The sequence below is a fragment of the Limulus polyphemus genome, unplaced genomic scaffold (genome assembly GCF_000517525.1).
Source record: "Limulus polyphemus unplaced genomic scaffold, Limulus_polyphemus-2.1.2 Scaffold1637, whole genome shotgun sequence".
Taxonomy (NCBI): Eukaryota; Metazoa; Arthropoda; class Merostomata; order Xiphosura; family Limulidae; genus Limulus; species Limulus polyphemus.
The window spans coordinates 196,420-209,402 of NW_013667247.1; the positions used below are offsets into that span (position 1 = coordinate 196,420).

Below are 12,983 nucleotides of genomic sequence, written 5' to 3' on the forward strand. Positions count from 1 at the left end.
CAAACCAGAATAGTATGGTTAAAAATGATTAATCTTTAGAACAAAAAGTATTAACATATTAGACAGATACATGGTATATATTTATATGTAATAAAAATATATTTAATTAGCTATAGTAATGAACAGGTTAATTTTTAGTTTCACTCCAGGAACATGGCTTAGTCTGATTAGATTATTGTCATTACTTCACTTTCAAAATATTTTAACCCTTCTCATATTTACATGTATATTTAAATTCTTTGGTTTTACACTTGATTGACAACATGCAGATTCCCTGAAACAATTACTTATGAGTATAACATATCTAACAAGTTTCAAAGTTCTTTTAAACTCATGCTGTGTGCTAAATTTAAGAACTTAATAGAATACATAAACTTTACATCAAAGTTTTTAAGATATCATGGTTAAAAGCTGTACATACAATACAAATCTAAAGAAGGAAAAAAAAAGATAGTGAAATTTTGTCAAGGAAAGAATCATGCCACACATATAACTACTCTGAGGGAAAAATCAACTTAATATTCAATAATGTCTTTTGCCTAATTAATCTTATCTTTCAAGCAGTTTTAACAAAAACTGTTAGTGACAATTGGAACAGAAAACGAATATATACTGTAGGTCAGAACTTACAGCTCTTAAGTTGGTGTGAAACTAACAAAGCTTTCAACACAATCTATAATTGCTATTATATGTGTTAATGTTGATTTCTTTGTTTTGGAAAAATATTATTATAGCTTTTGAATTGTTTAGCAGTATCCTTATATAAAGTTACTAACTTGAAAACAATCATCCCTGGTAGAAAGTAAATTCTTTTGGTTTATTTTTTGACACCATTTCTTGTGAGAGTTCAGCTACTCTATTTTCATAATTTGTATTCATCAAAAGTTAAATTTCTTTAAACATAAGCTTCTTTGTCAAGATTAAGGATTTTTATAAAAAAAAAGGATGCAAAATACACAATTTCTGTAATTCTACATCTGAAACATTATATTGTATTTAACATCTGACAAAGTTAATAAACTTCAACTAACTTGGATAGGCTCTTAAAATAGTCAAAGGAGTTTTTTTTCTATCTAAACTAGCTAATACTTTAGAACTAGGTAACTAGGAATCTTAAATGTTTAATATTATTCAAGTCAAACTCTAAAGTACTTAAACATAAAAATGTTCAATAATTTACATCATACACAAGTTTTGAATAATAGAAAAGAAACTGTGAACATAAATGGCTTTCTGGCAATTTTTTACTAATACAAAAATGTATTACTAATTAACCTGATATTTAGTGAATGAGCTATATGTTCTTTAAGGTTATTTTTAATATTGTGAAACATAATAATATTCAACACATTGGCCTCAGCTTTAGTAAATCAATGGATATAAAGGTTTAAAAAGTATATATGTACTGTGGTTGTTCTAACAATTTTGAGTCAGTAGTTGATGTTGTTATTTTAACAGATACACTTACTGCTTCAAGTGTTTTTATATTTGTTATGTCCAAGTTAGTGTTGAAAAATTTCACAGAATATATAAAAAAATTAATACTCTCACAACAAAAGCAAACAATAGACACAGTATGTTTAATTCCAATAAAGTATGTGTGCCAAACTGTAACAGGCCAGAGAAGCTAATAACAGGTTGACTTTTAAAGTTTTTACAAAAGACCCCTGGCTATCTGCAATAGAAAAGGTTGAATGGTTCAGTTTAGTTGTACATCTTTTAAGACATGTTAAATAAAATACTTCTCTACACATCTTGCTGTTTCTCTGGAAAGTTTTAAACTTTTTCAGTAATGATGTAATATCAAAATTATAAAAAAATATAACTACAGTTTTTCATTAGTTGAATGAAACTAAAATTTAACATTTGTTATTTAAAAAGATAATATTTTGGAGGAAGCATATTACAAGATAATCAAGGTATTGAAACACAGAAATTGTGTATACTTATCAGCCAGTGTATCTACCTACTGGTTCATTTTAATGAAAACAAGCATTTTCATGGCTTCCAACAGAAGTACAAAGAGCAGGAAAATAGAACTAGACAAATGCCATAAATATGAATTAGTTATTAAAGTATTTGAAACATATTCTGGTTCCTCACACTTTTTGTACAATAAAAAATTTGGCTGAAGAGATATGATTTCTTTCTAAGGTCCCATTATAAATCCCACAAGTTTAATTTAAATATCCATAAAACAAAATAATTAGCAGTTAATACCTATAATGAAAATCTGACTTTTACAAGTTTAAGTAGGAAGGAATTGTTGATTGGTTTTACACTTGCAAATATTGAACTAAAAAAAAAAATACTTTCCCAATAATTTCTGGTTTCCCAATATGATTATCTGCAATGACATACAGTTTTTCTGTTTGTCAAATCTGTTTCACAAATCAACACAATGGGCTATCTGCACTCAGCCTACCAAAAGTATCAAAACCTGGTTTATAGTATTGTAAATCCATAGACATGCCACTGTACCACTGGAGGGCATGAGGTACAGCCTTGAATGTATGTTTAAAAAATAATATGGTATTTCATTAAAAAATTAAAGTATAAAATCAATCTAATAATAATAGGTAAAAGTGCCATGAAAACAATTAAACTTACTCAATGGCTGTTAGAAATGTGACTACCAAAATGTAAGTAATGCATGTAAGAAATCCATAAATTCTACTTTTCTATAATGAATTATATTTTTTATAACTAGCATACCCTTACTATTAAAATGAGTACATATGAAGGAGAAAGTGTGTGTGCTGATAATATTTAGTCATTTTACATAAAATTCTGAAACTCCTTGATCAAATTTGATTCTTTGGATCATCTTTCAAAATACCATTTCCTTAAGAACACAAACAACCTACGTTCACATATTTGAACAGTATCTTTACCAATTTTGATAACTTCACTGCAAGCTGAATTTTCAGTATTTCCATTTTACTTTTCTAATTACTGTTAACAGAGAACTGGTTACTGCTTTTTTTTTTCATTACGAAAACTGTATAAAACATAAGTAACTATAATTCATTATAATACTTTGAAAACATTAATCAATAATTAACCAGCTGCTGTAATTAAGCAAATTAGATGGCGATTAACTTACTTTATGAAGTATCTTTGTCCTGATGACGTTTTTGCCATCTCCCACCCTGGAGGGAGAGGGACACTATCGGTACTGTCAGCACTCTGTTGTCTCAAATGTTGATTTTGGGGAGTGTTTTGATTGTAGCTTTGCTGCAGTGTAGCTGGAGAAGAATGTGTATGACGGTGACTTACGGTTAAACCACTTGCTTGCTGTCGAGGCGACGGTGCTGTCGAACTTGGCCCAACGGAAGACGGAGGTGAGAATGTTCCTTCAAAACTCGATTCTCTGCTGTGAGAAGCAGATTTTGATCCTCCTTCTGGTGGCTGAAAAAAAGATCGTGGGAGGTTTCGAAGTCTCATAGGAGGCCCACCCAATTGCACTTGACTGTCTCTCGGGAGCATTGCAGCTTTGAAAAGGTCATCTAAAATCAAATTCGTTTCGCTGTCGTAGCACACGGTTTGATTGGGTCCTTTTTGCTCGACGACATCCCTTAACTGGGACATCTTAGCGTTTTCAGCTCTTTCCTGGATTACTTTATAAAATACCCAGGGTCGCGATGACGTTTCGAATAAATTATAATCATAGACTGTCGAAATAATACGGTATGGCACTTGTCCGGATGCTACGCTGAATTTTATAACGTCCTACCTCCTTAGCTGTCTGATCTCGCACTACTCAGGTACGTACACTGTTGTGCGAAGTGAGAGAGAAAAGCGACTGCAGCGACCTCACTAATTACTATCCATTTCTGTTTCTCAGTTGTGAACCCTCAGTGGCTCATATTTATTCGGGTTGCCTTACGTTGGCAACGCTGTCATAACTTGAGTACAGCAAGTGATGAAATAAGACGTTTAAACACTCATGAAAAGTTCATAATGTGTATTCAACCTCAATCATTAGTTAAATTTCATATTTTAATCACTCACTTTTTTTATTATTATTATCATTATTATTTAAATAGCCTCGCCAACAGTTCACGTTATACAAACATACAATACTCGTGAAACTGTTTTTGGTATTCAACAACGTCCAAATGCACAATAAAGTATAAGTGTTTAATTTGACTATACCCTTGCGTCAATTAGAAGGGAAATAATGTTTATATTTTAACTTTTGGAAATATAACGGAGGTGCCTCTAGTATTTTTAAAAATATACGCAAGGGTGTGGATAGGGGCCAAGGCCTGAAAGGCGGAAGCTTCAGGGTTTTATTCTTTAATAACCTTTAAATTTATCAAAATCAAATTTAGAGGCAAACAGTTTAAACTTTTCTTTTTACCTCTTTTTTGTATATAGTTTATTTTTGCAGCGTTGAACTTATACGCAGATACGTATTTTATGTAATGGGCACGGCGCCTCTGAATGACTCAACATGCTCTGTACGTTAAATTGGACGGTGACGCTCATTTAACATTTAATTTACAAATCTGAAATATCAAGATGTCCCAATCCAGCGTTTTCCAAACTTCAAATATCGGCGTCACTCTAACTCAGCAAAGTTTCCGTTGCACCCCCTTCGTATTAAAATAATTTTCGCAAGTAATATAATAGTTTTTTTTAATGAAAGAAATGCTTGTAAGGAGTGAGTAAATACGAGAGCAAAAAATAAAAAAAGCTTTGAGATCAAAGTGATAGTTTTCTTAGGTTATCGTCGTCTCCAACTCTTCTGTTTCTTTCGTCGTTATGTTTGGGCTCTCCTGCCTGAGAGACCCTCCCCAGAGTGGTGCGCCCCCACAGTTTTGAAAACGCCGTCCATTCAAGTGAGATCTACTTATAACTTAACAGAATTAAGTGTGGTAAACCTTTAACTACTATTTTTATTTCATCGAAACGACGCATTTTTTAACATAGCAGTCACAATACAAACATCGCTACTGATTTTCTAGTACTTCGCAGGTGTGGGCTGAACCCCAATCCCGTATTATATACATTGTAGTGACGCAAGTAGTAGGAGGCGAAAGATACTACCGCTCTCCCAGCCATTGAAGTCATAATACCTGCCAGTATGCAAGACTTTTGGATTATGTGACGTACAACACAATGAACTTTATAATATTTTATGCAAGGAAATGGTGGGATCTTTAAGTTTTATCTTTCTGACATAGTTTGAGCCAACATTTCTTTGATTAAGCTCTATAACACCATGATGATATTTAAAATGTTTTAGAAAGTTTATTAATATAGGTATTTAAAGGTAACTTAATGAAGAATCTAAGATGTTAAAAAATTAATAGTTAAATTTCATTAGCATTTTGAAACTGTTTGGTTTACATACATATATCTTGAAAATAATAACCTTAAGATCAAAATATACAATAAAATACACCATGAGAAGAAAATCATATTCAAAAACCTATTTTGGAAATCAAACCAGCATATTTCTAATGCATTTATGAAAGAATGCATCTTCACAAAACTATTTATTTTTCCATTATCTTGATTGACTTACAAAAATACTAACTCTGTATCACAATATAGAACTTTGACATTTATTCATATTCAAAAGTCTCATGCAAACTTGTTTTCTGGTTCATTATGGATTATAATAAACCAATCGTATCTCTTTGTTACTCTTGTTCATTTCTAAATTAATACATTTTTGTAAGATTAAGCTTAAGAAGTATAGTGCTAATTAAAGCCCAGAGATGATTATCATAAAACATGCATCATCACAAGCAAAGTTTCTAAGAAATAAGTTTTTCAATAAGCATTCATTCCAAACCATTTATACTTTATGATTTAGTATGTATACCTTTTTCATTTTCCTACTGTACAGAAAAATAGTCTCCCACCAAACAAAGGGTTCTCAAACAAGATTAAGAGATTAGTATGAGTATTACTTTAAGCTTCATTTTTCAGAATTTGTCATTAAACATAAGCAAACTCATCCTTGGCTAATAAAAATAGAAAAATATAGTGTTTTATGTTCTGTCATAGAAACCATACACATTACTGGCCTTTATTAAAAAATAAATGTACAAACATCTCAAAAGTTTGTGTATATAATTAGCTATTTAAGTTATTTAGCTGATATTGTGTATTTTAACAAGAATCTTTGCAAATAGTACGTTATTAACCACAGAAAGTCCAGTGCATGTAGTTATTTAATCATTCTTTTCTTTTTATTTATGCTACTTTTGTCCAGCATTTTTATATCAGTGGCATACATCTTTAACATTTGTAATGTTAGACTGATTCAGTGATCACAGTCTAATCATGAAAAAATGTTCTTGTGTTAAGTTGGTCATACTGAATCTTAATCAGGTCTGATAAAGAACCTCTAAATGATTTATTTGTTTGATACTTTTTGTACAAGTCTACACACATGTTATCTGTACATAGCTGGCTCTAATTTCAAACTAAAAGACTAGAGTGAAGGCAGCCAGTCAACAGCAATCACTGCCAACTCTTGGACTACCTACATCTGAGTGAATAATGGGATTTGAATGTCATTCTTATAGTGCACCACACACACAGCCTAAAAGGGTAGAAAGCATTTCTGTACCACTAGCATGTGAACCATATACTCTCAGATAGACATTCTAGGCATGTTTACTACTAGGCCATGCCCAGCCTTCGTGTAAATGAAGTGATGGTCTTCAATCAATTGATCAAAACAGCTTGTCCACTCAACATTTCAATGTTGACATTATTTTACAAATTACTCAGATAATAGGAGGCTGGAACTCTAAGAATAAACAAACGTTTGAAGAGACCATTAAAGATCAGTTTTTGACAAAGCATTCATCAAGAAAACCTTAAAACAGAAATTAATCTAAGTCTCTGTACTTTTTTTACTACAAAAAAAAAAATAATAATCAAGATTTTTGTCTGTAAGCTCAAACTTGTGACCAGTTAATGGGAATATGGAAGTATCATGATGCAAGAAATGAGTAATGACTTAAAACATAAGAGAGATTTAAATTTGAATGCAGGCAAACTTAGGCTTACAAAACAAAAAGAGCACCCCAAATGATCTAAAGCAAGGACTTCACAAACATCCTAATCTCAAGAAAAACATGGTTTTTGAGTTGATCCTAAGAAGGATTCCACTCAGAGAACAACTTAAGATTACCCTTGGCTCACTGTAAGAAAGTAAACATGGGGGAAGTATTAATCTGAAAGTTCCAAGGGATCCATGAAAATGTGATGAATAAGGCTAAGAACTAAGTGACAAAAGGAAAAACATTAAATGAACATTATCAAAATGCATTAAAAAACCTTCAAATTCACAACCAAGGCACGAAAAAAGAGAGAAGAATGGAATACTAACATAGGTTGAAATGAACTCACCTTCATTATCAGAATTAAAAATACAAATCCACAAGTCAATCTTTCACTCAAAGATAGAAAGATGTCTAAAAATTTAACTTCATGGTTTCAAAGATAAAAAAACTAGTAAAAAGGAAAACCAGAAGATACAGATAGGAATTCTTGTCAAATTTGTAAAATTATCTTGATTATCAAACTATGACAAAAAAAAGCATCTAAAGAAAATTTAATTTAGTTTAAATTGACACAAAATTTTTAGCAAAAAACGATTGCTAACTGAATACTTAAACTTCAGGAGATGTCAACAAAGTAAACAAATAACTCAATAATAAAAAAAATAGTGTGGTGGAAATTTTAGCAAACATTTGAAAATACAAAAAAAAAGTATTTTTATTCGGTATAGTAACATGGGAAGGATTGAACTGATAATGAAATGTTGAGAATTTTATATTGTTGTATGTAATTGTTGTATATTTCCTACAGAAACATATGCCATGCCCAAGCAGAACTTGAACCTTATATCAAATTGCCAAGTAGATTTCCTACTAATTTTTAATATTCAATTCTCTGGTTTATTAGGATGATAACTTGCAGGATTACCATACTATGCCAATCAATTTTAAGTTCAGAATACATGTGTTAATATTTTTGGTGGGATTTAATGAAAATATTTTTTCAAGCCAGTAGTAATTTTTCCAGGTGGGATAAAGCATAGATCAGGTAAGTTAACATTTTCCTCAATTGAAAATGTATTTCCAATAATACTTCCCTTCGCTTACACTTATAGCTATTACTCAACCACCAGGGTTTCTTCTTTGCCCATCTGAGCATTAGTCTGATTTTTTCTTGCTTGATCCAGTCTTTTATACTACACTCAACTGACCTTGGAGATATTTGTATCATGATACTCTCCACATATGTCAATGCACCCTCTATCCTGGTACTGTATATAAGCACCTCATTCAGATAATTGTACCACTTTTTCCGTTCTGATACCATCCCAGTCTCTAACAACAGCTCTTAGTGGGGAGGAAGGTCAGAAGAGTGTCAGCAGAGGTAAGTATTATTGGAAATACATTTTCAATGTAGGAAAATCTTAACTTCCAAACATACTTACCTCTGCTGCCACTTATAGCTAGAATCCCACATTGAGAAGGTGGAGGGGCCAGTGAGGGCATTATCCATGCAGAAAGAGTCTGCATAGATCATGGGTGTACCAAGATAATAGTGGTACCCAAGTGGGGGAACCACACTACACCCAGAACAGGTATGTTCTTCACCTTGAATTTAGTTCTTGTATCAAGGAAGGAATTGTACACGCATATTCATCACTATAGGCCAGCCTCAACCAGACGATTGAGGTTCCACTACTCGAGGTTGGAATTAAGGGGTCTAGTCCCCATCCCACATTGGTGGCTAAGGCAATTGGACTGCAATTTTATATATAGATATACTTTTTACTGGATCCCAACGTATAGCTGTAGAGTGATGCATTCTGAACTACCAGAATCACGATGAGAAGGTAAGCAACACCTAAGTGGACAAACCTTTTCCTCCACCTGAAGAAACCCAAAAGGCAACACACCAGGCTCAGAATGATGGGATCATGTGTGCCTTATTCAACCAATGGAACAGAACTCATCTAGTCTGAAAATATGTACATTCATCCTCACTCCCCAACCAAGTTGGCAAGAAGCCTTCCACTTGCCCCCAGAATTATGGGAAGGAAAGTGGAACAACTCAGCTTAACCAAGGACTCAGGATGGGATAACAATGTGTTCAGAATTACGAGGAGATAGTGGACCTCCTTCCATGAACAATATACTGAACTGATATTGATCAAATATAAGGGATATGCATACCCCAACCAAATAGCCAAGCATCAAATCTGAACTAGTATTAGAAGTACGCTGGTGCTGCTCCTAATGACATCTGAAAAAAAAAAACATCCAGGGGCCTGAGTTGGCGGGATCCCAACTTCACCCTCTTCTTCAAGAATGGAGGAATTCAATCTAACATCCTGAAGGAAAAGCCTCTGTCCACCACCCCATCTTGGAGGTAATGTGCATTGGGGAGTCTTGAGGAACAGTGCTCTGTAAACATTGCAATAGGTGAACCAAGTTCCCTAAATTTTTAAAAGCAAACCAACCCCAATTTACTCAATCCAATGATCGGCAGGATCCCCTTTAGCTTTACTCATGATAGTCCATGAGTAGTGGTCCAGCATAATATGGTAATACCACCTGGTAAGCTCCTAGGTGGTCTTATGGAACATTTCATTTCTAGAGAGCCTGTTGCAACTGTAGTAATTATAGTGAAATAGTTGTTGCTAGTGTGGAAATGGTTTGATAAAATCACACCTTTCTGGACAACTCTTGCCACAGAGTGGGATCCTGTGAAAACAAGGTAAGGGACCCTGAAAGGTACAAATATAAATACTCACCCCTCTGTATAATCTAGCAGAAATAGCTAAGATAGCTACAGGGGGTAGGCAAAAACCCTCAGATGAAGAGCTCAGGCAAATTATGTGAGATAACGGTATTGGGGGCATTCCACATACCAGTCCACACAATTCAACCAGTCTACTAAGGACATAGAAAAGAGAAATCTCATTAGATGTGACTCACAGAAGATACCTTGCCTTCAGAGAGCCCAGAATAAAGGTATAAGTGCAGGCAATAAAACTTTCAAAACCCTCACTGAACATAACCAAGATTGAAATCTGATTGGACATTGAGAGAAAGAGTGAGCAGATGAATAGGAAAAAAAGCAATTAACTCCTTTCCTGTCTGACAGTGTGTTGGGTAAGAAGAACTGGTCTGAGGAAGTAGAGATAATGGGAAGTAGTCTGTGAACAAACAGTGCAAATCTCTCTGACCTGTAATGTCTGTAAGTCATTAGCCATGAACAATAAACCTGCAGGTAAAGGGAATACATGGCATAAGAGTCAAGTCACAAACAGGTGTAGAGAAAGAACACGTAATTTGAATATACCTGTTACATAACTGGAACGGTCATTTGGGACCAATTATCCAAAACAATGTGAGGAATCTGGAGAACACTGGGGAGTCAAAAGTATGGAGTTGCAATAATCAAATGGTAATCGATAAACCTGCCTAAACAATGGTGATTGTGGAAGATGCAAAAACCTCAGTCAAAAAACAAGTTATGGTTGACACCACTGACTGAAAAGGGTTCAAGTTCTTTGCAATACAACAATGCCAATATGCATGTCATTACCTTTGAGAAAAGTAACTTTCGGACTAAGCAGAAACTGAGCCAGATACATGTCAACCTTAAATATCAAACCCCCAATACTGTGTGAAAAATAGCATAACCTCTATGCCAGAAGCTTGAGCTAATGGATAGCTGGGTGTACCATATCCAATCATGGCTACATCCACAGAGAAAGCCTAAAAAAGAACTGGAGGAGTTGGACACACCGGGATGGACCACAGAAGCAGAAACCCGGGTGTAGCTGCCAATCTGGTGTTAGCAACATGATCTGACAATGGGTTGGAACAAATCATATTTCGTACCCTGGACAAAATTTGAAGTGGAGAGAAGGTTGAGAGTGGTAATCTCATCCTGTCCTGACGGAAAGCACCTATTGCCAAGGCCCAAAGATGAGGTATTGGAGACCAAATTGCCAGTAGTTGGGTGATCCAATGAGAGGCTAACCAATCAATTAGAGTTGCAAAATGAGAGGCAATCCAACTGAACCTAATGATGCAACATCTATTCTGTCGAGAGAATCTGTCTGGATTGAGACAATAGACCTGCTACCACAGGCATCACCTATGGAACATGGCAAGCTAGAAGGGTGATAAAATAAGACTAGTCCCAAGAATGGAGATCCAAAATTTGAGGATAAGGAGCCTTAGACCATATGTCTCCTTGATGAGAAACACAAGACACCACCTCAGAATAGTCAGAGTGAAGCCTGACGATTTACCCCTTAAGAAGCCCAGATCACGAGACCTTTCCTGTTGAAGAGCAAAAAGGAGGAAAACATTGTGTAGGGAATCCTCATTGTCTGTGCCTACTCTGAAATTCCTGACTGTTGGTATACGTACCCCATCCCTGAAGCAAAGCATTCGTGAAAAGAATGGAACTCTGGATGAGGTGGCACTAGAAGAATCCAATTTGTTGTAGTGTCACAACTTAACCCCTCAAGATCTAAGAATGATCCTGACTGGGGAAACCAGGAAACAGATATGTATGATCCATGGTCACTTTAAGACCAATAAAAGGATTACTTGTGTTCTCATCTCAAAGGCAAGAAAGATTTGAGTGATGTCCAGATTCCCAGAAGAGAAAGAACCATCCGTGCAGTGAGAGAAGTAGAGGTGAGTAAAAATTGTAGCATTCCATTCTATAGTGTTGAGCAGGATGGGAGACAGCTAAACACGACTAAGAGATGATATGAAAAATAAAAAATACCCAGACTGATGAGATACTGAATTGGAGCTAGAACAGATGTTGCAGTCCCGAAAGAGAAGGCTTCTTGGGTTGTATCTGAAAGTAGAAGCAGGATATGATGGTCTAACAACTGATGAGATATTGCCAGCAGTAACTAGTCTTCCATGGAATGGTGTGTGCACAGTACGATGAAATGAAGGGATGAGAAAACTGATACGATACAGCAGAACCCATGTTAAGCCTATGCATGACCGAAGGAAAAAACCTGGAACTGCAGTACCTGTCCCTTGTGCACCACAAATGCAAATAGTGGTGGGGCTCCACCATTAAGGCAAAGTGCAGATAGGAGCCAACTACAACAAAGTTGAACATCTATAATATTAGTAAAAAAAATCAACACATATTGAGGAATTATTAACTTGTGAACCTTGGAGAATATAGGCATTGACACAGACAACAAAGATCAATGACTAGACACCAATCTCCTGTCTGCATAAGCCCAACAACTAACAGGAATAAAAACTCTGAAGAACTAGCCCAACTTTCTCACTATCCCCAGACCAACCACTCAGACAACCCTAGAACTAAGTTCCAAATCCTGATGAACTGTGGGAGATGGAAACATTACAGGCAGGGTGGATAATAGTGGGGGAAGAACTGAACGGAATGACCAATTGTGACCCAAAGACCTGCAGGGCTTCTGGACTGATGGTTAAGATTACCACACATCCAGATATTCTTGGAACTGAGCCCTCACAATTCCTGAAGGTATACAATAATCACTGACACTGCTGGTGATCTGACTAAGCTGTGGAAACCTTGGATATAGACAGAATCTATTCTGAGTACCAATGTACCAAGGAGCTATTGTTGGGGATCGGTACTCATGAATAGGGGTGGAACTATGATCCCCCTGTAGGAGCCAATGGCATTTGAGACTCCAACAACAACTGAGAGGAATGTAGAAGCTGAAAATTGAACCAATGTGCATGCTAACAATGGATCCAGCTTGTCCTCAATGAAACTGGTGATCCTGAGAGTCTTCTAACAAAGTGAAATGAAATGAAACAAAATGTTGAAATAGAATTGTAAGTTCGTAGACTTACTATGTCCCATCAGGGGTTATAGACCTATATAGGTGAACTACATACTCCACCTTAGAACCTCAAAATTCGAGTAGTAGATATTATTTGAGAGTCGGA

The 12,983-nt window shown here is 35.1% G+C and overlaps 1 protein-coding gene across 4 annotated transcripts in view; it reads right to left on the reverse strand.

Annotated features, from left to right (window-relative positions):
• Positions 1 to 3,912, reverse strand: part of LOC106464392 (transcriptional coactivator YAP1-like) — a 90,710-nt gene extending 86,798 nt beyond the window's left edge. For all 4 annotated transcript variants that reach the window (XM_022392082.1, XM_022392079.1, XM_022392081.1 and 1 more), the window contains exon 1: positions 3,107 to 3,912. In XM_022392082.1, the coding sequence (XP_022247790.1) occupies positions 3,107 to 3,591 (485 nt within the window). In that variant the 5' untranslated portion in view covers positions 3,592 to 3,912. The remainder of the gene's footprint in view (positions 1 to 3,106) is intronic.
• Between the last annotated feature and the right edge of the window lie 9,071 nt (positions 3,913 to 12,983).